This window comes from Pteropus medius, unplaced genomic scaffold, assembly GCF_902729225.1.
Source record: "Pteropus medius unplaced genomic scaffold, Ma_sr-lr_union100, whole genome shotgun sequence".
NCBI lineage: Eukaryota > Metazoa > Chordata > Mammalia > Chiroptera > Pteropodidae > Pteropus > Pteropus medius.
In genome coordinates, this window is record NW_024344370.1 from 3,664,949 (window position 1) to 3,691,731 (window position 26,783).

General features: G+C 32.2%; 1 protein-coding gene across 1 annotated transcript in view; it reads left to right on the top strand.

The window, feature by feature from the left end:
- Window positions 1–26,783, top strand: part of MTREX (Mtr4 exosome RNA helicase) — a 77,129-nt gene that overhangs the window by 39,896 nt on the left and 10,450 nt on the right. Inside the window, exons 17-23 of the mRNA XM_039869949.1 lie at window positions 3,790–3,962; window positions 4,569–4,637; window positions 13,055–13,183; window positions 14,586–14,696; window positions 15,964–16,152; window positions 20,122–20,285; window positions 23,850–23,955. Of these exons, the coding sequence (XP_039725883.1) occupies window positions 3,790–3,962; window positions 4,569–4,637; window positions 13,055–13,183; window positions 14,586–14,696; window positions 15,964–16,152; window positions 20,122–20,285; window positions 23,850–23,955 (941 nt within the window). The remainder of the gene's footprint in view (window positions 1–3,789; window positions 3,963–4,568; window positions 4,638–13,054; window positions 13,184–14,585; window positions 14,697–15,963; window positions 16,153–20,121; window positions 20,286–23,849; window positions 23,956–26,783) is intronic.

Consider the following 26,783-nt stretch of genomic DNA (forward strand, 5'->3'; position numbering starts at 1 on the left):
AGGGCTAAGTGGTGTGAAGAAGGAGCATACAGTGTAAGAGGAGACGGTTAGAGGTGATAGGAGCTATCCTCTGTGTGTTTAAGTGCAGAGTACATCTCAAATGCAGTTTATTTCCATTTTCATTTATTACTACAAAGGGTATAATTCCTTTTGCTGTTGATACTACAAGAACCATTTCAAGAGCCCTGGTATTTTATTCACTATCTTAAATATGCCAGAATTAAAATGTAGACTGTTATCTTTGGAAGTATGTACTTTATTTTACAAATAAAATGTTTTGGGTTTTTTTTTTTAAATAATAAAGTAAATGTCTGGCATACATGAGATGTTTCCATTTTGATTTACTGAATCCACAGTAGATTTCCCAGCCATAAGAGTAAAACTTCCAGGATTTTATTGTTCCTCTACTGAAAAGAGAATTTCAGTCTTAACCTTTTTATTTAGTTTTATTAATAATTATAATGCTATGGTTAATAGCAAGAGCTGTGTAGGTAGACATTTATTTGCATCAAAACTGCCTGAGTCATAGTTTGCTCTTCTGTGCAATTGAGATAATATCTAGTTCATCCAATTCATAAGAATTAAATGAGATAATTTATATTAAATGCTCAGTAAGTACTTGTTTAAATTATTGGTAGTATTGTCATATAAGTAAAGCCATTTAAATTTTTACCTGTTTTAAAATTTGCCCAGTACTGGGAATAGCAATCCTTTTTGCCATCTCCCACAGGTCCCATCTATTTTACAGGTTATTTGATAGGAATATAGCTTTGGAACCATTGCTTCTCCTCTCTCTCAAAATGAGGAGGTTGGTTGCAAACTGTCTTTAAAAGTTTATGGAAATATCTGACATTCTGTTTTCTAAGATACCGAGGCTTTCCTATGGTGGGACAGTGTAGTAAAATGAACTTTTTTTTTTTTTTTTTGCTTTGAAATGAACTTTTTATGCTGAGGGTCCTCTTTGCTTGGAGAGGAAGAGATAATCCTTAATTTGGAGAAAAAGGAGGCAGCACCTAAATTTCTGGAGTAGTACATAGCTATAGTTAGAGTCATAGACACAATATGGCTTCTCAGACTTATGATTTATTAGGTTAAGTGGTCTGAGCACAGAAGTGATTTGGAATGTGGAGGATCAGGTTAGTATTTAAGCATCCAAGCAGATGTCTATCATCTCTTCATAAACAACTTCTGAGAGTGCTTGGTTAGTGTTCCACTGATTTCTGCAAACAGTATTACTTTGTACCTTTAACTGGGACAGCAGGGTTAGCATTTCTGTGTATTTCTGTTAGTTTTCCTTCTCATATAACTTCTTATTGACTTTAGTCTATCAAATATTTTTATCATTTTTTAATTGTCTCTTTTTCTGATAATGTTTATTAACAATATGTGCTGTTAATAAAAGCTTTCTAGTCTTTAGTGAATGGGTACAGTTCCTGTAAGAAGTCATGCAGTTCATTTAAAAATAACCAGGATTATGCAGTATGCCTAACAGAGTGCAGAAAATAAGAAGTATGAGAGAGCAGTCTGTGAGAAGGTTGAAGATCATAATAAAAATAATAATACAGTAGTAATATCCTTCCTGAATATTTATTATGTACTATACTGTTAGCTTCGTACTTTCCATATTTTTTGTCAGTTTTTAACTGTAGCCTTGTGGGGTGTGGGTACTATTATCATCTTTATTTTGGGGATAAAGAAATTGAATCACAGATTAAATAGAAGAGTTTGCTCAATGGAATAGAATTGAGAGTCCAGAAATAAACCCATGTATCTATGGTCAGTTGATTTTCAACAAATGCTACTGGGACAACAGCATAGTCACATGCAAAAGAATTAGGTTGGACCCTTATCTCACACCATATACAAAAATTAGCTGAAATTGGATGAAAGTCCTAAATATAAGAACTGAAACCATAAGACAGAAGAAAACATAGGTGTAAATCTTTATAACCTTGGCTTTGGCAGTTGTTTCCTAGATAAGACACCAAAAGCACAAGCAATAAAAGAAAATAAATACGATTTTGTCAAAAATAAAAACTTGTGTACTTCAGTAGACACCAACAATAAAGTAAGAAGAAAACCCACAGAATGGAAGAAAATATTTGCAAATCACATATCTGATAAGGATCTAGTATCCAGAATATATAAGGAACTCTTACAACTCAACAACAAAAAGACAATCTGATTTAAATGGGCAAATGATACGAATAGACATTTCTCCAAAGAAGATAAGCAGTTTGCAAACAAGCATATGAAAAGATGTTCAACATCATTAGTTATTAGGGAATTGGAAATCATAACCACACTGAGATACCACTTCACACTCACTAGGATGGATATTTTTTTTAAAAGTTATTAACAAAATGGTGTGGTCATGTGAGGAATAGTTTGGCATTTCCTCAGCCGATTAAATACAGAATTATCATAAAACCCAACAGTTTCAAAAAAATTTGGATACATAATCAAAAGAATTGAAAATATGCTCAGATAAAAACTTGTATGTGAATGTTCATAGCAGCACTATTCACAGTGGTCAAAAAGTGGAAGTAGTCTAAATGTCAATTAGAAACATAAACAAAATGGTATACCCATATAATGGAAGAATATTATTCAATCGTAAAAAGGAGTGAAGTACTGATACATTCCACAACATGGACGAACCTTGAAAACATTATGCTAAACTAAGTAAGCCAAACATGTAAGTCTATATATTGTATGATTTCATGTGTATGAAATATCTAGAATAGGTAGATCTATATAGATAGAAAGCAGACAAAGGTTGCTTAGGGACTAGGGAAGGGGATGAGGAGTGTTTGCTTAATGGGTATGGAATTTCCTTTTGGAGTAGTGAAAGTATTCTAGAACTGGATGGTGGTAGTGATTGCTTACACTGTAAAAGTACTAGATGTTATTAATGGTGAATTTTATGTATATTCTACGCCAGTAAAAATAGTGTTTATTCATAGTGGGATAGATGCATAATAGAATGAGTGAGGAAGGGAGGTCAGCAATAGATAAAAGAATTGGAGCAGGGAATGTCATCATAGATGGCTAGATTAAGTAAGGGGACAGTTGCTGAAAGAGACTACTGTTTTGGCTGCTGAGTGTAGAGATAACTGGTTGAATTGCCTCTCCTCAGTTTTAGAGACCTAATCCCAGTGGTGGTGGAAGCTGATGTCATTAGCAAACTAGATTCTTGCTGAGAGTTATAGTAGCAATTTACGTAGGTCCAAAATAGTGCTGTCCAATAAAACTTTCTGCAGTAGTGGATATGTTCTGTGTCTGCATTCAAGTATAGAAGTCAGTAGCTGTTGAACATTTGAAATGGTGCTAGTGTAGTATTTTATATTTTAATTTAAATAATCACATATGGCTAGAGTCTACTGGCTAAAGAGCTGACGTAGAACATTCTATCACTTAAAGTTTATAGGACCAGTGCTATGTTGAACAGTGTAGGTCTAGAATTCCCAGAGATAATCCCCTCACCCCTGTCCATAGCAGAGAATTAACTTACCAGGTATAACCACTGCTAGTTGAGACTCATGTTGAGGATTTACAATTACTGAGTTGGAGAACTGCAGGAAGAAATAAAGAAGGTGAACCTTAATGGAGAAAGGTGAAACTAAACAACATGCTTTATGGTCATTTCTGAAACTCTTCCTCAAAACTTCCAATCTGTGCAAACTGACTTTGCTCCTTACAATTGTAGTGGGAAAAAGATGTATCTTCAGTATTATTTACATAAGGTGTATAATTTTTTTTGATGTCGTACATGTATTTTATTTACAGAGGTAAAGAACTCAGAAGAACAGTATAATAAAATAGTAATACCAAATGAAGAAAGCGTAGTCATCTATTATAAGATTAGACAGCAGCTTGCCAAACTGGGTAAAGAAATTGAAGAATATATTCACAAACCAAAATATTGCTTACCATTTCTACAACCAGGTCGTTTGGTAAAGGTATGTTATTTTTTTCATAAAATATTTGGGTATTTTAATGTTTAATTTTTGGAGAATCTTTTTTTTTTTTTTTTCGGTACAATGCTTATTACTGCCACAGTAGTTAATCTGTTAATTACATTGTTTTACCAGTTTCCCTTGGCACTGGTTAAGGAGTTGTCATGTGAAGAAGGCTTTTTAATCTCCACTGATTTTTCATTTGGGAGATAAGGTGGGGGCAAGTAGACAATTTGGGAATTAAGATATAAATTATTTCTAGTTATAAAATCTAAAACTACAGGCAGTTTTATTTTAAAATAAGGTAGTTTTAAGTCCAGGATGAATTCATTAGCTATAAAATATGAAAGACATAGCTGTTCTAAGAACAAAGACATCATATCATTTCTAACATTTATTTGCTAGTTATAGCTGTTCTAGGACCTATGAAATTTGGCAGTAATTTTTTTTTCTTGTAGGCTTAATATCTTTTTCTCTGAGTTTAGGAGTGATCTTTCAAAAAATACTTTATCAGGAAAACTCAAAAAGTTTTGTTGCCTGTAATGTGGGAATGGAAGTCTGAAATTTCCTTTTAGACATAAATGTTCTTGTTTATGTGCTTCCTTTCAGGTAAAGAATGAAGGAGATGATTTTGGCTGGGGAGTAGTGGTGAATTTCTCAAAAAAGTCAAATGTTAAGGTAAACCATTGTCCTTAAAGTAGAATTTTATTTAAATTGTTAGTGAAATGTTTTTTCAGACTCATGAAATTGATCAAAGTAGAAATAATATCACCTTTAGAAAAGCTGTAATAAATTTTGCCATAAGGAATTAATTTTTTGAATAATCTTAAAATTTGTCCTTTAAGGATATAGTTATTTTCCTAACAAGAACAACAAATTTTATTTTCATGACAGTTTTCATTTCTTCTCTTCGTTTATCAGTCCTTTTTATAATTTTACTCTTTAAATTAAATATTAGAAAAAATTACTTCTGACACTGAAAATTAGAATTTTGATTCATGTATACATTAGAGACTTGAAGAAAAGAAATTTAGAGAACTGCCCAATTTTACTTATTCTCTATAAATGAAGGCAATAATAAAGTTGATTTTGGTCATTTATATAAATATGTTGAAAAGATTACTTATATATAAAATAAGGATGATTTCGTGAATTTATTAGAGATTATCTTGAAATTAAATCAGCCATCCTGTCTATTATATTTTCTTTAGCTACAGTAGGCACCAGCTTGTTATCTGCAAATATGTGACCTCAAGCAAGACATATATCTCCAGGCATAGTTTTTCTTATCTTTAAAATGAAGGCTTTGCACAAGGTGACATCTGTGCTTAAGGTTGACCATTTCATGATTTTGTCATTAACTTCTTTGTCCCACCTGTGTGTAAAGGCAATTAAAAATTAAGCTTTGGGATTGAAAGTTAGTCCTGAAATATGTAAATGAACTTTGAGATACCAAAGCTGAGAAATACAATTAAGTTCATAGGTTTGTGATAGGTGTTTCAATAAATGATCGATGATTAATCCCACTGAAGAACTTCTTAAGCATATTTAGTTTGTTACCATTTCAGTAAATTATCATCTTGATTAGTAATTATTAATTTACAGGATTTTTTTTAAGTATTACCTCATTTGATCCCAGTTTAACAAGCATTCATTGACCACAGACACAAAGTCCCTGTGCTCACGTATTTGGCAAGCAGACAGTATATGATAAATACTTCAGTAAAGATGAAAGTAAAGAGCATTTGGAGCACAGAGGAGGAAGAAATGTCAGAGTTATTAGAAATGACATTTGAGAAGAAAAATTTTTAATTTCAAACAATTTTGAAGAAAGTAGAATTTCATTTGATGGATATTCACTGCGTAAGGCTGAGAACATTTCAGGTGATAGAAAGGAGTAAAATAACAAAGATACTGAAGTTAATCCTGAAAAGTGGTTAAAATATGGATATGAGTATGTTCTAGTTCTAAACATTCAAAAGCAATATTAACCTGTTGAAGGTTATTTGGTTGGCTGGTTTGCTTGGGTTTATTTTTATTTGGTTGGGTTTTTTAATCTGTTCAGATTTTTGAGTGAGATTGATATGTTACCCTACTAACAATGTTTGAAGGATAGTAGAAGAAATAGCATAGTAGAGGAAAGTTGGTCAGTTAAGGAGATTTATTTTTTTTGAGTGAGAATCACAAGGAGGATGATGATAGAAGAGGAGGAGTTCAGATGGAGGTAATTGAGAAGCTAGAATAAACAGTACTTGTGAGGGGAGTGTTAATGATGATAATATTTCAAACTTGAATATGTATGAAAGAATGGCTGTATTGAGTCCAACAATACTAGGCTGGATAAAATTTCTCCCATTCCATCCCCCTCCCACCCCACCTTTTTTTTTAAATATACAATGAAATGAACCTTGGAATGTTTAACCTTGACAAAGAATATATGAATATAATTCATTTGATGACTAGAACAACTCAGGTCTGACTTAACGGCCTTTTATTATTTTCTATTACACCACCTTCAACCATGAGAAAACTATCAACTGTTTACCTGCCTCTCCCCCTAACTCCCCACACATACTCATTATTTTCTTTAGGAATAACTATTAGTAGGTATGATCTTCCTTATAGGAGGCAAGGTTAACTTGATAGCAGTCTTTATTTAAGCCTCTCTGACAGCTATTAAATTCTATTTTTTATGTACTGTGGAAAGTGTGGCAGTAAATGCTAAATGTCATGGTTCCATCCACACTTATATAAACCATGATGGAAAAGTTACTGTGTCTTTGCCAGTTTACTCGTTCTGAAACTTGTCTATATTTAAGATAATTTTGCAAGGGAGAATATTTTTCCTTGCAATGTACTGTAGTGCTATAGATTTCGCTGTAGGTTTTACATTTTTTTCTTTTTTAAAGTTTTATTGAGCCATTATTCACATACTATACAGTTTACCCATTTAAAGTATAATTCAGTGACTTTAAGTATATTCACAGGTATGTGCAACTATCACCACAGTCAATTTTAGAACATTTTTATCACCTCAAAAGGAAACCTCTCATTCAAGTAAATCTGTCCTCCCATACTCAATAGTCCTAAAAAACCACTAATCTACTTTCTATAGATTGACCTATTATGAAAATTTAATAAAATTGAATCATAAAATGTCTGTTCATCAGTTGATGGACATTGTACTGTTTGTATTGTTTGCATCTTTGCAATATTATGAATAACGTCCCATTAAAAATTTGTTTCCAAGTTTTTTTGTGGACATGTTTTTATTTCTATTGGAAATGGAAAGATCCTGCTAGATCCTGTGGAAATTCTGTATGACCACACGAGGAACTGCCAGATTGCTTTCTAAAATGGCTGCACCATTTGACATTCTCACCAACAATATATGGGGGTTTTGATTTCACATTTTTACCAACCCTTACTATGTGACTTTTGGATTCAACATGGTGTTAAGTGGTACCTCAATTTGGTCTTGATTTGTATTTTCCTAATGACTGATAATTCCAAGGATCTTTTTAATGTGCTTACGATTATTTATATATTTTTTGGAGAAATGTCTATTCATATCTTTTACCTATTTTCAGATTGTTTTCATTTTGTTGTGTGAGTTCTTCATATAGTCTAGATACAATCTCTTATCAAATATGTGATTTTCAAATACCATCTCCCATTTCTGTGGATTGTCTTCACTTTCTTGATAGTGTCCTTTGAAGCACAAAAATTTCTAATTTTGTTGTAATCCAGTCATGTTTTTGGTGTTATATATAAGAAACATTGCTAATCTCAAGAGTCATGAAGATTTACCCTATGTCTCTAATCCATTTTCAGTTAATTTTTGTGTGTGGAGTAAGGTAAGGGTCCAACTTTCACTCTTATTCTAGGACCAATTGTTGGAAAATTCTTTCCTCATTAGCCATATTACCGTTCTCAAAACTCAGATGAGCATAGAAACATTGGTTTATTTCTGGACTCTTAATTCTGTTCTGTTAATCCATATGTCGATGCTCATGCCAATATCATATTCTCTTGATTACCATATCTTTGTAGTTAAGTTTAGAAAAAAATAGACTCCTTAGTCTTCCAACTTTGTTTTTTTCCCAAGGTGGTTTTGGTTATTCTGGGATCCTTACAGTTTCATATAAATTTTATTACTTTCTTGTCAGTTTCTACAAAGAAGTCAGCTGGGATTCTGATAGGGATTGTATTGAATTTGTAAATCAATTTGGAGAGTATTGCTATCTTAACATTATCGAATCTTTCAGTCATGAACACGGGATATTTTCCCATTTATTTAGATCTTCCTTTATTTCTTACAACAATAATTTGTTTTTCAAGTACAAAGCTTGTATTTCTTTTGTTAAATTTATTCCTAAGTATTTTAACGATTCGATGTTATTGTAAATGAGATTGTTCTTTTAATTTCACTTTTTTATTTTTTTCATAGCAAGTATATTGAAATACAGTTGACTTATATATTGATCTTGTATCATGTAACTTTACTGAATTTGTTTAATAGTCTTTTAGTGGATTTCTTAGGATTTTCTATATACAAGGTCATGTTCTCTGCAAATACAGATGGTTTTACTTCTCTCCAATCTGGATGTTATCTTCTTTTTGCCTATTTGCCCTGGTTAGAACCTCCAGTACAATATTGATGGAAGTGGTGAAAGCAGATATCCTTGTTATTTTCCTAATCTTAAGGGGAAACCGTTCAGTCTTTCACCATTAAGCATAATGTTAGCTCTGGGTTTTTTGTAAGTGTCTTTTAACAAATTTTGGAAGTTTCCTTCTTTTCCTAGTTTGTTGAGTGTTTTTGTCATGAAAGAGTGTTGTATTTTGTCAAATGCTTTCTTATGTGCCTATTCAAATGATGTAGTTGTTTTCTTATTTTGTGTATTTTCCGACATAGTATATTACAATAGCTGATTTTTTAGATATTAACCAACATTAGATTCCTGGAAGAAATCCCACTTTGTCATATTGTATTGTTATTTTTATATGTTGCTGGATTCAGTTTGCTATTATGTTGTTGATGATTTTTGCTCCCCTCACCCTACAGTTGCTTCCTGCATGCAGCTTGGGATTTGACCACAGTTGTCCTGGGATGACATTGGTTTTGACAAGGGTCTCTGGTGTTTACCAGGACATACCCTGCAGAAGTACATTTTTTAATGATTTTGTAATTTAGATCAGAATATTGATTCAAAGATTATTGTAGCCAATAGGGTTTGCTAGAGAGAGGAAAAATACACACCAATGAAGAAAATAGTTTGAAGCATTTTAAAGAGAAAAAAATGTAATCGTATTTATTTAATATTGTTTGTTTCTTTACATTCTGCAGGCTTGGGGTTATCAAAAATATATTTTAATCTGGAAATTTTCATTTGTAGTAAGAAATTAGCCACATTTTAAAAGGAAGGAGGAGGTGTTAGGAAAAAGAAAATTATATGATTAAGAAGTTAAAAATTAGGACATATGAGCAAAAACTTAAAGAATATGCTAATTATTGGAAAGCCAAATATAACATTTAATAACTTTTATGTGAAGGATGACATTGTTGACCCATCTTTGCTAGAGTACAAAATGAGAAGTTTGCTGATGAAAGTTTTTATAATCTTAAATATTTTTTAACAGCAAAATTTCATTAAATGCTTCAATCAAGACTTCTGAATGTGTCTCCATAGTAACACTTGAGGATATTTCTGTAATTTATTTTAAGTGGTTTTGTGAGTATAGCAAGGGGTTTGCCAATTTTATTAACCTTCTTAATAATGCTCTGTTCCTTAATAATGCTCTGTAACCTTCTTAATAATGCTCTGTTCTTAATAAGGGTTACACTCTTCTGCTTCTATGTGCCTGATAGTCACTTTACTCCTAATTATGGTTTTTTTGTTTTGTTTTGTTTTGTTTTGTTTTTTTGGTCATTTTGTTTTAGGTGAGCTGACCCCTTTCAGTATTTCCTGTAGTGCAGGCCTTGTAATGGAGAATCCCCTCAATTTTTGTATGTCTGGAAAGGTCTTCATTTCTCCTTCATATTTAAAGGAGAGCTTAGCTGGATACATTATTCTAGGCTGGTAGTTCCTTTCATTTAATAGTTTAAATATTTGATTCCATTCCTTTCTGGCTTGTAATGTTTGCACTGAGAAGTCCGATGATAATCTAATGGGTTTTCCTTTATAAGTTACCATTTTCTTCAACCTGGCTGCCCTGAGAATTCTGTCTTTGTCATTGATTTTTGATAATTTTAATACAATGTGTCTTGGTGAAGGCTTTTTTGAGTTGAGATAATTGGGTGTTCTGTTGACTTTTTGAATTTCAAGCTTCAGCTCATTCCTTAGATTTGGGAAATTCTTGTCAACTATTTGTCTGAAAATGCTTTCTAGTTCCTGCTCCTTTTCTTCACCTTCAATAATGCCCATTATTCTTATATTTCCTTCCCTGATGGTATCAGCTAGTTCTTGAATTTCTCTTTCATTATTTTTCATTCTTTGGTTTCTCTCTTCTTCCTTCTGATTTATTTCTAGATTTCTGTCTTCTGTATCACTGATCCTTTCCTTCATTTGGTTGATTCTCTTTCCCAAGATTGCTGTTTCATTTTTCAACTCTTGCAGTGTTTTCTTCATCTCCAGAAATTATATTTGGTCCTTTTTGAGGGTTTAATCTCCTCGCTCTGCTCATCTAGTTGTTTTTTCAATTCTCGAAATTGAAAAACAGAATTTTTTCAGTTCTGTTATGACTCGTTTCAGAACTCACTGAGTTTTTTCAGAAGTACCATCCTTAATTTTCTGTCATTTTAGTTGCATATTTCTATGTCTGTAAGCTTGTTTTCTGGAGATTTTTCTCTTTCTTTCTGAGATGCCTTGTCACCTTGGTTGTTCATGGTGTTTAAAGGACTGTTTCTTTGCCTGGGCTTTAATGGAAGTGTATTCTGCTTTTTTTTTTCCAGAAAGATTTATTATATAAAGGTCTCCTTTAGCCTGCTTCAAAGAAGGTTCTTTCCTTTTTGTTTCCAGTAGGTGGCGTCTAAGCCCCTTCAATCCCTGCTTTATATAAAAGCTTAATAATGCCTTTTTATTTTCTCATAGATATTTAATTACGCTCACTACCCTTGTTTTCAGTCCCTGTCAGTGTTAGCAGCAGCTTCAGTAGCGTTTGTTCAGATTCCCCTGGAGCTCTGTGGTCTTCTCTCTCAGAGGGTATGGAAGGAGGGGCCCTCTGGGTTGGGAGTTGGGGACTGGATTCAGCCTTGGTTTTTGCAACCGCAGCTGGTAAAAATCAACTTTTTCTTTTTATTATTGCCTTCCCGCTTCTCTGCTTTCTGCCCTGATGACTGGGCCCTGCCGCCTGCTGCGTGAAACTCACAACTCTCCCAGGCGGAGCTGTTCAGGGAACTTGCCATACCTTCCTATCTCCCCCTCCTCCTACAGAGAGCACCAGTGGCTGCAAGAGGCAGCAGCTTTATTTCTTCCAGTCTACCACCCAGTCCACCACTTGACATTGTGTTCTGACCTATGGTAGCTCTTATGCACAGATCCCATGCTCAGATGTGCTGGTGTGCAGTTTGGGTGTTTTTTGTTGCGTTTTAGATGTTCAACTTATTTTTGTTTCAAGGATAGATATCTGGGGCCATCTCTCACTCCACCGTGTTTCTCCAAACCTGTAAGTGGTATTGGTAGCTCTACAAAGACAGATGACTACATGATAAGGTTGAGTTCTAATAGTTATTTCTGTGGCTGTTGTATCTTATAGAGGGAGAATATTAAGTTTACACATAAAATCTACAGAATTGGAACCAAACCCAGCAAGAGTTCTGTATTATCTAGATCATTAACATTGTTTATAAATCTTAGGTTATTTTTGTCCAAATACATGTCATCTAACACTTTGAATTAATTCATTCATCAAATTATGGAATACATCTTAAAGGGCCTACCCCCTTCTGAAAAGCTAAATATGATAGTCACTGATTATTTTAGTCATTGGCCCCTTGGAAGAGTTGACAATTGGTAATTATATACTTTGCTCATGGTTTATAAAATTCATTTTATATTGACTAAGCTATACATATACATAATTTTTGCAGATACAGACTTAATTGAAAATACTGTCCAGCTTTGCTTTGTGTATATACCAAGCTGAGGAATTTTGAAACTTCTTTAAAAATAACCATACTTTGAAAAAAATGTATGATAAGAAAAAAACTAGTTTTCCTTTTGGATTGGAAAATGGAGGCTATACTTTCTTTGAGGAAATTTGGCCTCATAAGATAATTATGATTGTATTTTTGGTTTGTATTGGGAATTTATTTTACTGGTATGAAGCGGTTGTTAGTTTATTGCAGAAATAGATTTTAAGTATGGATTCACTGTCATTTCTTGACAGTCTTTTATTTTTAAATAGGAACCATGTGTAGGATTGGGGGAAAAACCAAGCAGTCACTTCTTTGCCATGTGTCTCCTTAATCAAAGTAACATTTATCTGTTTCATGCAAAAGAGATAATTCAAATATTGAACTAAAAAGAAAAAAAGTGTCTTAATACTATTTGAAAGACACTGCTCAGGTAAATTATTATAGTGCAAAATATGTGATTAGTCCTTAGATCTTGAAAATCATATTTTTATTAGAGAATATTTAATAAAATATGAAACCACATTATAGAGTTACCAGTGTATTAAGCAATAAAACAATCTCCTTTCAGTATACTTTATATGTTGTTTAATTATGGTGATTTGAAAATACAGAGTCATCTTTTGATACTGATCATTTCTTTTAGTTTTTTTTCTAATTCTGGTTTAAAATAGAATTATAAACTAATCATTAGAAACTTAAAATGGCATTTTATGTCCCAGTTTACAGCGATCATCATACTATTTGAATTCCTAAGTACCAAATGATTTCTCCTTATCCAGTGGTGCATTTTGAAGGATGAAGACAGTCTTCATTTCATGAAATAAAGATTTTCTGCACAGTATGTGCCAATCATAATGCTAAATGCTGAGATCATATAGTCCCTATACATATGTAACTTAAAATTTTTGGCCAGTTTTTAAGAATTAATAAAGTTCTTTTATCTTTTTATTTTTTCTAGCCTAATTCTGGTGAACTGGATCCTTTATATGTAGTAGAAGTACTGCTGCGCTGTAGCAGAGAAAGCTTAAAAAATTCAGCTACTGAGGCTGCAAAGCCAGCTAAACCTGATGAGAAAGGAGAGATGCAGGTTTGTACTTTATTTTTCATCTTCATATTTCAGATATTTTGCAAATTATTTATAATCACTAGATTTCCTAATGTAATTATAATGAACATATTGTTATGATTTCTAAATTAGAAGTTTTCAAGGCATTTTAAGGTATGTTAAGCCCATCTAAAATATCACTAAAATGATTAATGAAATTTAAGCTCTTTTTCTTTTATCAAATTATGGCAAGGTTAATCACAAAGTGAAAGATAAAAAGAATTTAATAATTTAAATTTTCACATGAAGCTGGATTTTACCTGGACTATAAAGGTACTTTGTGTGTGTGTGTGTGTGTGTGTGTGATCAAGTAGTTTTATTTCATCCAGACTGTTTATTACATTCCTGTGAAAATGATTGAAGCAGTGTTTTAATAATGACAATTTCTTACGCAGATTTCCTTAGTTAAAATCGTTTAATTTCTATGTGCTTTTAATTAAATGAAAAACATTCAGTTTACCACATGAGATCCTATATTTCTGGAACATCTATTTTATTTTGTTTTGTTTTTTATATTATTTTCTAGTAGTTAAAATATTGGAGGCAAAACCTCGTTGTAGAGATTCCAATTTGAAAGCTACTATCACACTGAAATTTTGTTATTTTTAACCATTATTTTAAGTACATGGCATATTAGCTAGTTCTTTTAGGGAATATCATTGTAATGATATTTGTTAAAATTAGTTTTGGTTTATAGAGAGTAAAATCTGCCACTGCTACATGATTAGATTGCCCCTTTGGATCAATTAAATAACTATGAGATTCAGAGTGGACAGTAATTAAGAAGACTGTGTATTATTAAACATTTTTAAATAATGATTTAAATGTATGATTGTTATTCTGAATACCAACTAGCCTTTGGTCATTGTTCCTCAATCTTATAATTTATTCTCCTCCAAAATTCCACCACCAATGAAACTTGTGTGATTTTTTTTCCCCTAATGATTATTTTACTGATTGTCTGCTTAACTATAAATGAGACTACTAAAACTCCCACGGTTTGGCATGTATTCATTGTACCCAAAGAATTGTTTGTCTAAATAAACTTAAAGAGGAGTCTGTCTTTTCAAGTGTTTAAAAAGTGCCAGATTCTGAGAACACAAAAACGAATAAGGCATGAATTCTGTATTGAGAGGATCACTTATTTTTATGTATAATTTATTTATCTGTTATTAAGAGGTTTGATTTTTTTTTTACTTTAAAATATAAAGGTAAAAGCTTTATCTACTAAGATATAACTTCCACAATGATTATTTTCTGCTTATTATACCTGTCACATATTGTAAATGCAGCTTCCTTCTAAGGATTCAAACAAAATTTAGGAAATGGTAGAATTTCAAGTATGCAATTTTAATTGTAATATTATATAACTTTTTGTTGGTAGGTTGTTCCAGTTTTGGTGCATCTCCTGTCTGCTATCAGCAGTGTTAGACTTTACATTCCTAAAGACCTTCGACCTGTGGACAATAGACAGAGTGTTTTAAAATCGATACAGGTATACATGTTAATTTTATAAATTAAATATAAATTTTACAAATAGAGTTTATAATAAGGCAGCTGAAATGCTTTTAAATATATTACTTTCAGAAAAACTAAATACTGCCAATAGTGGCAGTTCTTTTTGGTAAAAATGGTGGCAGCAGATTTTCGTATAGATTATGTTTTCTTTGAGTCTACCATAAAGTGAGTTATTAAAGGAGGGCTCACTAGTGGAAAACATGATCACTATTACATGCTAAATATGTTTTGCTTTTTTGTTATCAGTGAAAATAACTATAGACTTTATTAAAAATTTTGTGTGTAAAATCATGTGTCAGAACTTTTAAGCATTTTTTAATATAGTTAATAAATGGGGATGAAATAGTTTTATTTTCAGTGAAATAGGACTTTCTAGAAAATTTTATTTTCTAGTAGGGAAAAAAAGGAACTTTGTTATTTAGTCAATAAACACTTGAATTAGCATTTACTGTGCATTGGAGGCTCTATACTGGTATCCAAGAAAACAAGGAAAAACAGGATGCTTTCAGAGTAGAGTACAAAGTTTTAAGTTGTGATCCATAGGTGAGCTTCCTGAAACGAATAATTCTCGTGACAGGTTTATAAAATTTTTATGTGGATAACCTGAAAAAAAAATTTTTTTTATTAATCTAATATGATCTAATCTATCTGTTCCTAACTGGCCAAATCTTATCTTACCTTTAAAACCTATCCAAGACCCTGACAGTCTCCCAGGCGGAGGCCGGCCTAATGTAAACTATCCCTTCCCTGAACTCACGTGCTCATTATATTTAACAGTTAAATCTTGTAGGAAAAAATTAGGGGTACAGATTTAGACCCTTTAAAAAGTTTTTATCTTTCTACTCAGTTGTGCCCTCCCTAGGAATCACCACCAAGGAAATAATCAGAAAATTGATGTTCAATACATCATTATTTATGATGACAAGAAGTTTTAACAACCCAAATGTATGAAAATGGATTTACCAATAAGTTGTGCCACCTCCAGAACTATTGAACTCTAAATACTAGAATTATTAGTAAGTTACAATACATCCCCATATCAGTAAACATAGAACAATAATTCAAAAGTTTTCAAAAACAAATGCAATAGAAAATAGTCAAATTTAAGGGGGATAGAAAAAATGATATATATGTAGCAGCCTTTTTATTTTTATGTCTATGTGCCTAAAAAAATAAAATAGTGATTTAGTTTTAACTAATTTTATCTATAAAATGAAAAATTAATTTTAAATATTTTATTTCAGGAAGTTCAGAAACGTTTTCCTGATGGTGTTCCTTTATTAGATCCTATTGACGATATGGGCATTCAGGATCAGGGGCTGAAAAAAGTCATCCAGAAAGTAGAGGCTTTTGAGCATCGAATGTATTCTCATCCACTTCACAATGATCCAAATTTGGAAACTGTGTATACACTTTGTGAAAAAAAAGCACAGGTATGGCAGAAACTTATTTTTATCATAGAATTCTAGGTATTTCAGTAAATAATGAGTATGCATTTTTCAGTTTCTTTTCCAGTTGGTTTTCATCAGCTAAAACAGGAAACTACTTTCAAGTAAACTATCAACTCTTAGCAAGACAAGATGAAAATCATTTTACTATAGAATTTGATAGGTTCTTTTAATAGTATTTTTTCATGAGATATAATTTACAAAGCATTATATTCACCCTTTTAAAGTGTACAATTCAGTGGTTTTTAATATATTCACAGCTATCTGCAACCACAACCACCATCTAATTCCAGTACATGTTCATCACCCCACAAAGAAACCTCATACCAATTAGCAGTCAGTCCTTATTTGCCCCCATCCTCCATTCCCTGGTAACTACAAATCTACTTTTTGCCTCTAAGGATTTGCCTATTCTGAAGATTTCATATAAATAATATAATGCAATTTGTGGCCTTCTGTGTCGGCCTTCTTCCACTTAGCATAATGTCTTCAAGGTTCATTTATGTTGCAGCATGAATTAGTACTACTTTTTATGGGTGAAAAATATTCCATTGTATGATATACCACATTTTGTTTAACCTTACATCAGTAGATAGACATTTGGGGTTTTTCCACTTTTTGGCTATTATGAATAATACTACTGTGAATATTTGTGTCTTATGTTTTTGCGCAGGTATGTTTTCATTTCTCTTGGGTGGAGTTGGGTGGAATTGCTGGGTCATACAGTAACTCTATGTTTAAATTTTTGAGAAACTGTCAAATTGTTTTCTAAATTGGCCACCCCGCTTTGCATTCTTACCAGTATTTTATGAAAGTTCCAATTTCTCTACATCCTCATCAACACTTGTTATTGTCTTGTGTTTTTTGTTGTAGCTATCTTAATGGTTTGAAGTTGTAGTAGTTCAGCTTTTTAGGGTAATTAGCTGTACTCTCTAACCAGGAAAAGCATTATAGCCTTTCTGAATAATGAATTTAGAAAAAGCTTTTTAAAGTAAACACATTCCTTTCCACTATCCACTTTAACTAGAATCTTTTCTACTATACAACTGTCACTTCCTTCTAGAAGCTTATCACTCCTTGCTATTATGCTTTTTCAACTTTTATCACATGCCACTTTTATGTCATTTGTCTTCCTGTCTCACAGACTAGATTTTAAGCTTCTTAGGATCAGATGTTTCATTTTAGCTCATTTGTACTCTCCTATATCTCCGATAATGATCTGCCTTTAAAAAGTAGATGCCTTATGTTTATTGAATAAATATATGAATAGACACTTCTTGGCATAATAGAATAGTGTTTAGTTCAAGTTTTACTTTCCCTTTCTAATTCTTCGTGACCTAACATGATGATGTGATCCTGTACCACATGGGGCATAGCAGCTATGTCCTCAGTGAACATGTTCACCATGCTCTGGCCCACCGTGAAGGTACTATTAAGATGAGGAAACTGAGACTCAGAAAACTTTAATAACTTCCACAAGTGTTTTCAGTTATGATCGTGGCTTGCTCATTTCTCAGCAGTAGCTTCCTCCCTGCTTCCAGTTGTTACTCCCCACATTACATGAACAATTCCACAATATGAGAACAGAGATACTTGAGCTTGATTTAATGGCAATTGGAAAGCATCCATAGAGCAGATGGTTTGAAGCCACAAAAGAAGCGTTGTCTTAGCTACTCAGATATAATTGAAGAAGGCCTTAATGTCTGGCTGAAGAACTGGATAAATAAACTTGTCATGAAGACTCATGCAATACCTGGAAAAATGCTTATGCAAAAGCATCAAATGAAAAAGTAGGGTCTAAAATGGATATGGACTATGATACAATTTAGCAAAAATGAGAACATATATATACTAAAAAGGCTAAAAGGGAAACCTTAAGTGGTTGTTTTGGGACAATGAAGTTATAATAGGGTTCCCATCACCACCACCACCACCACTAGGTGGTCTGTAATGTGCTTATATTCAACTTTTAATCAAAGAAAATTACAAAGAGTTAACAATTTAGGGAAAAAACAAGTCTTTTGATGGCCTCCTAGTGAGTGCAGGATAACTTTTACATCCCTTAGCCCTCCCTGCCTAAGAAGCCTTCAAAATTTGACCTTTCAACTGTCAACATTTTAAGTGCTCACACCCTCTGACCCAGCTTTCCTACCTCTAGGAATTGAAACTATAAAGTGAGGTGGTACAAGCATGTTTTTGTAGCATTGTTTGAAAAAGCAAATTAATATAAATAACCTTAGTGTTTCATAAGTAGAAAATTAGATGAATGATGCAAATCCACATGACCATCAAAAAGAATGAGATAGGTTTATATGTAGTCTTTAGAAGTCCTAACATATTCAGTGGAAAAGGAAGCTCATCTCACTTTTATGGAGGAAAAACCCATATGTCTTTGTATCCATGCATTTACAGAAATGGATGTCTGTGTTCTTTTAAAGTATGTAAAAAAAGATATAGAACAGCATTGTCCAATAGAAATAAAATGTGAGCCACATATGTAAATTTAAATTCTTTAGTGGCCACATTAAAAAAGTGAAAAACAGGCAAAATTAATTTTAATAATATTTTTGTTTAACTCAATATTTCCAAAATACATTTCAATAAAAATTATTGAGAAAAAAATCTTTAGTGGACTCTCTTCTACTAACTAGCAAGCTTTATATGCCTCTGAGAAATTAGTACAGTCTTCTGCTCTGCTTCTCTGAGCATCCTTAAACTTTGAAAACTTTTTTCTGATAGTCCTGGTAAGTCATGTTAGGTAGCATAGATTTGCTTAGCATAGAAAATATTGCTTCTTATCCTGATAGCATTATGACAACACATCTGTTCATAGCAATATGAATAATCACTAAGTGTTTAAGTTCTAAAGTGATATCCTGGATTTGAACACTGTCTTTATTACTAGATCTGTGATCCTGACCAGCTGCTTAGTAATCTCTCTCTGCTTCGGTTTTTTCACTTTTGTAAAATCCAGATTTAATAGTAGTTACCTACCATAAATGATTGCTATAGGAAATAATATAAAGCACTATAAACAGGGTACATAATTAGCTGTCAATATATATCAGTGACTAACCACCATCATTGCCTTTATAATTTCTACCCCTCAATTGAAGCTTAATATGTTGTCTGCAAAATTTTAGAGTCTTTGATTTCAGCTTCTCAATCCCTAAACTTTCCTTTTTGTCAGTGTTTTTTTTAACTTCAAGCCTCCATTTCAGTGTCCCAGTGTTTTCTTGCTCTTGTACTATCATACTTTTGTCACAGTTGAAAAGTATGTAATATTTACTGATTAACTGAATTTAAAACTCATCTACTCTAAAGGATGGCCTCAAAATACATTTTTCTTTTAAGCTTTCATCTCTTTCTATAGAATAAAGACCTATTCTCTTTGCTAAAGCCATTTCCAGCTTAGGCAGATTTGTTATACAGTTTGAGGGCAAAGAGAAGGAACCAAATAAGCAGGTATCATGGGAGAAATATAGCTAGTCAAGAGATAAGATTCATATATCCTCATCTTTCCCTGTTTTCTAAGCTATTCCTTTGTTCTTTGTTCCGTAGAGATGAAAAGCTGAAGCTGATGGTGTAGCTATTTTAGGAGCATGATTGTCACATGAATCCTGTATTAGAAAAGCCTATCTTAATTCACCACTGACTTTTTCTACCTCCTGATGGTTATCCCATCTAGTTGATGGCTATCTAGCTCATTCTCCTCCTTTTAGACTTTCCTCCATACCCCTCCTCATTTAAGCAAGAGCCATGCTCTATTCCCTAAGAATAAGCTTTTAACAACTCCTAAATCTCTTTCCTCTGCCTCACATTTTTCAAATGGATATTTTTATATTTTCCATATATTTAACATTTTTACTAGTATTTAATAACTTTTGGTAGATTATTTCTCTTGTGTAATATTACTTTATTATTGAATTTCCTTTATACTTTCATATGCCTTAGATTGCAATAGATATTAAATCTGCAAAGCGAGAACTAAAGAAAGCAAGAACAGTCCTACAAATGGATGAGCTCAAATGTCGCAAACGTGTTTTAAGGAGATTGGGATTTGCCACTTCTTCTGATGTCATAGAGATGAAAGGACGTGTGGCTTGTGAAATAAGCAGGTAAAACCTGGTTCTAGAAAACTGATTTTAAAATGGGAGTCTTTTTTAAATGAGGGCTACTAATCTTTTGGAAAAAGAGCTGTTTTAAAATAAAGTTTCTATATACCACCTTCCATATTAAATGCAGATTTTGATCCTGAAATTGAGAAACTAGAAAAGGAAAATTTTGAAAAATTCCTTAGGTCCCATTAATTAACATAAACACCATTAGCATTTTGATGTAGTTCCACTGATGAGATTTTTACATAATTGTAATGTTAGTTTATACACAATTTTGTATCATTTTTTTCACATTATGGACATTTTTCCATCTTGAAATTTAGTCTGATAATCATCTTTTTATACATATAGGAGATTTTATTAAAGTCTCAGGCTACAGTCAGGTATTATAGCATAGCATATTATAGACTACAGCTTAAAATTGGATATAAGCTATTTTCTGTTTTGGTAACCTTTTGCCACATTACAAATGACCTTAAAACTAAATGGCTTGAAACAACCACAGTCATTTCATTCTCTCTGGTATTTCTGTGGATCGGAAACACAAGAAAGGCCCATTAGATGGGCCTGGCTCATGGTCCCACATAATTGCCATCATCTTGAACATATATCTTGTTTTGTTCATCGTCATGACCATTATGCTCAATGAGTCCTTAAAGTTCACTTTTGAAAGTTTTTTCATGGCCCTAGTGGATGAGGTGAGAGAATTACAGGCCTTGTGTATGATTTCAGACATTGCTGGTAAAGACTTACTCTCATTCTTCTTGATCATCTAGTTCAGATGTTAGGAATTTACATGTCTGCAGGGGACAGGCAGAGACTGGCAAACAGGACAATTCTTGGCCACCAAAAGGGCAGCAAATACCCAGCTCCAATTAGTTGTTGTTATAGAATAATGTAATATCACATTTTCCAATTTAGGAAAGCCAACAATCTAGAATTTTGGATGAAATCTCTTGATTTTTAAATGTTCACAAACTAATTCAGAATCAATTTTTTAGTCACTGTGTGAGCCAAATAAAACATTTCTTCAAATTACAGTTGCCCCACAGGCTTGTAGTTTTCCTTCAACCTATGATAAAGTTCAGCTTTCCTACTTTGTAATTGAAACCTAAGCACCATAGGTTAATAATTTATCCAGGATTAAATCTACACCATAGCACTGGTCTACTTACTCATCTGCTAAAATTAATGTTATTGGAATTACTTCTTTGTATTTAATAATTAATATAGAAATGAATTTCTCTTAGGTATCTGGAGCTCGACTTAGTCTTAGAAGAATGGTATTGATTTTATTCTAAAGTAGATTATTTAGAGAGGTGGAGATAACAATATCACATCAAAGTACATTACTTTGGGGGGAAAGTAAAAAGTAATCAAAAGTAATCAAAAGTAATCAAAAGCAAAAAAAGTAATCAAAGTACATTACTTTTCCCCCAAAATTTGCTTTTCTGGTCTCTGTTGTATAAGATCTAGCCATTAAAGGCAAAAAATTGGGGAGTCATTCTAGACTCCTCCTTTCCTTCTCTCTCCTCAACATCTTACTGAGTAGTTTCTTCTACCTCCATGCCCTTTTAACTTTTCCCACTGACTAATGTGCATCCTTCAGAGTACTGTAGTAACTCTCCTGTTTGTTGCCTCCCATCTTGAATCTCTACAGCCCATCCTTTATACTGCTTTACAATATTCTTTCCAAAGCACAAATCTTTTTGTGTCATCCTTTTGGTTTAAGACTCTTGGTGATTCTCTGTTGCTTTTAGAATAAATTTCACAGTTTAGTGTGTTCTTCTCTACTCTCTCTAGCTTGTCTGTTACCACATCCCACTTGTTGATATTTTTTGTGCTTAGCATGACCTTTCTCTCACTCCCACCTGCTAATTCCTGCATATTTTTTTCCCAAGATCTTTTGAAACTTGCTCTGAATTTCTCTAATCTGATTTAGGCTCCTCACCATTTTAAATATAATAACCTGTATAAACCTGTTAAATCACTGCCCTGTGATTATTATCTGTCTCACCCATTAGACTGTAGTTCCTTGAAATAATCTTGCCTCTTTGTATTGTTCTCTTTTCTTGACTTAACTTTCAGTTTACCATTGGGAACCCATATTTAGTTTTTAACTTTGTTTTTGAATAGTTAAACTGTTTGTAAAGATTGCTAGTTCATGACTTTATTCTTTTTCAGAAGTCTTCCAAAAAACAAAAAGTTTTCTTTTTTAAAGAGTAACATTCTTACAATTACTGAATGGGTCATTAAACCCTTTAATAAATGTAAGATACCTTATAGAACTTTTGACTGTAGAATTCTAGAGATACCATCTTTGTAGTCTTTTTTAGCTTTTGTCGACACAGTTGAGAATTCAGAATTTTCCATTTTCAACCCATAATGACAAAGAGAAAAATAACCAAGAAATATTTTGCAGTTATTACACAAATCAGAAGATTAATAGAGACCAAAAACACCCTAGATAGAGTGATGATGGTGAAATTAATCATGTAAGCAAAATCTCAGACCCTAGGGAAATTCTCAAACACAAGAATCAGTGCGTAAATAAATTTCTGAAAACGAAAACTTGTAAAATACTTATTTAATTTACTCTCTGTTAAATAGAAAGGGTTTAGTTATGTTTTGTGATAAGAACTTGGATCATCCCATTTTGTTACAAAGACTTATGACAGTAGTCTTTCATCTTTTATGATTTGACCACTAAGAGGTCAGATATTGAAGACAGTTGTAAATACAAGTAAACTGATAAGAAACATCATGAAGAAATTTGTTGGATTGATCATTCTAATATTTATAATTTAAATCTGAATGTGGAAATGTATAATTATGGAGCAAAGAGGTTGGCCTTCCTCTCTTCAACAAAATTATGAGGTGTCAGAGTCCTTTAAAATACTATATTTTGATGCTAATAAAAAGGAACCAAAAATAATAAGCTAGAACTTAAGAGATGTATCTAAAACCTGAAGTCAGTTAATACGTTTTGACAGCGCAAGTGCAAGAAGTAATGATGTAGTACCTATTAGACATGTATTGGAAATCTAGGATCATATTTACTACATGAATATAGTTCAGATTCTTCAATGACAATTGACAAGCGGTAGTTTGTTGCATTTAGAGGCCATTATACATCTCGGTTATCATATATTCTCTGCACTAGGAATCTGCAAAAAAAATGTATGTCTGCTATGGGTACATTCTAATTAAGATCTCTAATAAAGTTGTTTTTCATTATCACTTTTTAAATTATTTGTAAAATAATTAAAAGGATTTTTAGACCCAGATAAATGGGTGGTGATGACTTTTATTTCAGTGAATATATGCATTTTAATATCTGCTAGATGGGATCTTTACATGAAATACCCATTTTAAATTTATTATTTGTATATTGATAAATATAAAGACCTGCCATTTCCTTAAATAAATCTCTGTCACTCCTCATTGATTATTCCTTATGGTCAAATAATACATTTTGTTAAAAATTACATTTTAAGGATGTGTGAATATATGTATGTGTTTTTATATTCTGAAATTTGCAATTCTTTTTTTGTGGTGGTATAGTGCTGATGAGCTCCTTCTAACTGAGATGATGTTTAATGGCCTTTTCAATGACCTATCTGCAGAACAGGCAACGGCACTACTAAGCTGCTTTGTGTTTCAGGAGAATGTAAGTTAATAGATTTAGCATGTCTTATTAATTTACATATTCTGTTATTTAACTTTAATACTATTATGGGTATTTCTAATTATAAAAATACTACTTTATATTTACATAATATGGGTAATGTTAATTAGAAATCAGTACAACTTTAACATATATGGTAAAAAATTTCATAATGAAATGCATATATTATCAGAAAGGAGAGTGAAATAGGATTTTATTTTTGGACAGTCATCATTAATGAGATTCCAAGTTTTAAGTTTGTTCTATAACCTGTATTGTTTGGAGGTCTGGCCTAGTAAGACAGTCTCAGAAAGAAAAAGATGAGTGAATGTAAAATCAGGCAAAATTAGTCAAAATGGAAGAGGATGATGAGGTTGAATATCCTTCCAGTCCTAATACTGGAGAATAACTAGGAAGCAGCTGATCCTATTAGAGGCCAAAATCTTAATTTTAATAGGCAGGGTTTACAGTAGTAGCCATAGATTCTCATTGCTGGTTTAGCAATAAATTTTCCATGTGAGTAGATACTTCACTTTCAGTGTCTCTTAAGAAATCAAAAAAAGGAAGTGTTAGATGAAATACCACAAGAACATTAATCATCTTTGTACTTTATTCCAAAGACCAATATGATTTGTTTTAGAAAGGTAAAATGCATTTTTCACATTTATTCATTGTGGATGAAATGGATAGAATAAGACAAGGACATTTGCCTTCTAACAATAATTTTAATACTGTTATCTAAATTTTTAGAGAATCTTTTACCATGTACTCTTAGTTTAACTTTTAAGTAAATTAAGACAAATTTTTTCTTTTAGTTCTGCCATTGATCTGTTTAATTAGCTATTTCCTTATTCATTAATCAAATCAAATACATTACTTCAAGTAAGTAGATACTTTTCTCTCCATTCCCTGATTACTGATTAGAATTATAGCTATAGTGGCAATGAAAACAAATAGGACAGTAATCCAGAAACTATTTTATGCTCTCTTGAGAATGCCTGCTATATACTTATGAAGAATGCATTAGGCTGCAAAATATTATCTGCTTGTTGTTTTTCTTAGGTTCAAATTTTCATTTCATTAATTTCCAAGATAATTATTAAGAATGCTTGTCAGATTTTTTTTTTAACAGATTTAAGGTTTAGAGACTGGGCATTGGCGGTCTTCTGCCTCTGTCAGACTTTGTCTTACTGCTAATTCTTACCTTGTGCTTTTTTTTTTTTCCCCCCTTAATGTGGCACTACAAAAATCTTATCTTCTGAGAGGTCAAGTGTGTTGCCTCTTTGAAGGAATTGGACTTAGCCAAACCACAACTCTTAAATATTAGGGCAAGGTGTTAACTATATGTTAAGATTTGTTCAGTGAAATCACACTGTAGTGTCATCAGTTCTTGTGGCGGTGCCTTTCAACATCAGGATGAAAAATTGTATTAAAAGTCACATGGAATTTTGTTGATAATTTAAAAAGAATGTTTTCTAGCCAGAAAGGTAAATATAGTAAGATACTTATTATAAATACATCATAATCTGCTTGACATATTAACTTCTGTTTTAAAATGTGTTCTAAAACTGTGTCTTCCTTGATTTATATCATTAAAAGTAAAGATAACATAAAATCTTTGTAAGTATCAAGTAACTACAAAGATTTACAGATCTAAGCTCTAGAGCTAGAGTAGAAATTTTTCCTTTCATGATACTTATGTGCTAGTGGATGAAGATAACAATAAAGAAATAAAATGCACACAGATTATATCAAATAGTGGTGAGGATTGTGGAGAAAAGCTAAGTAGAGGAGACGGATAGAAATTTCTGAGGGGATAGTGTGGCTATTTTAAATAAAGTGATTAAAGAAAGCCTCACTGATAATTTGAATTGAGGCTTAAAGGATGGACGAAGGAACAAACTGCACATACCTGGTGGAAGAGCACTGGTAAAATCAGAAGAAGCAGTTATTGTTGACCACAAATGAACACAGTATCAAAGACATTTAGCAGTCTTGCATTCTTTTCACTGTTAAAATGAGATGTTAAGTTCATTCTGGCCATTTTGCTTTTTCATGATTTTTTATTTTAACGGGAATATTATAGAATATAGAACTTGGTTCATGATTTATTACATAATATACATATTTCTGCATGACGCAAATCAAAACCAAGTCCTATGTAAATACTGATGTTTAAAATAAAGGCATATCTGTTGCAATTAACCTATAATTGCTTTTTAAAAAATTTATAATTATTTTAAATCCTCTCCCACACATACATACATACCATTCACAAAAACTGTCTATTCTAATCACAAGCCTATAGGTTTTCAGGATTTGACCTTTTATTTCTCTTTGACAAGGTAAGAAACTAACACAATTCAAGCAGCTTGTTCCAGGTTCCTTTGGCCAGTTAGTAATAGACCTGAAACTCCTATTATTCTAATTGAGAAATTGACAAACTTTTCACTTATGGGAAGGCAATATTAAGAACACAAACTCAAATTAAAATTTTAACTATTTTATACTTTGTATAGAGATCTAGAAATATCTGGGTTAAATAAAAATTGAGGACATGTTTCTAATGTTCTTTATCTAAAATTTTCAGTTTCTCCAGATTGAGTTGCCTGGAAGCCAAAACTGTTTGAAGATCAAACAGTGATAGAACCATTCATAGTAATTTTAATGTAACTAAACTACTATGCGTGTTTATAATATTTGTTCTTCTCACTTCCATTTGTGGTCACAGAAAATAGCTAGTTTATTACACTTTGCAAACTTAGCAGTATAATATTATCCTCTGAAATATAATAGGCTATTGTAATTAGGTTGAGAGGAGTGGTATTTTT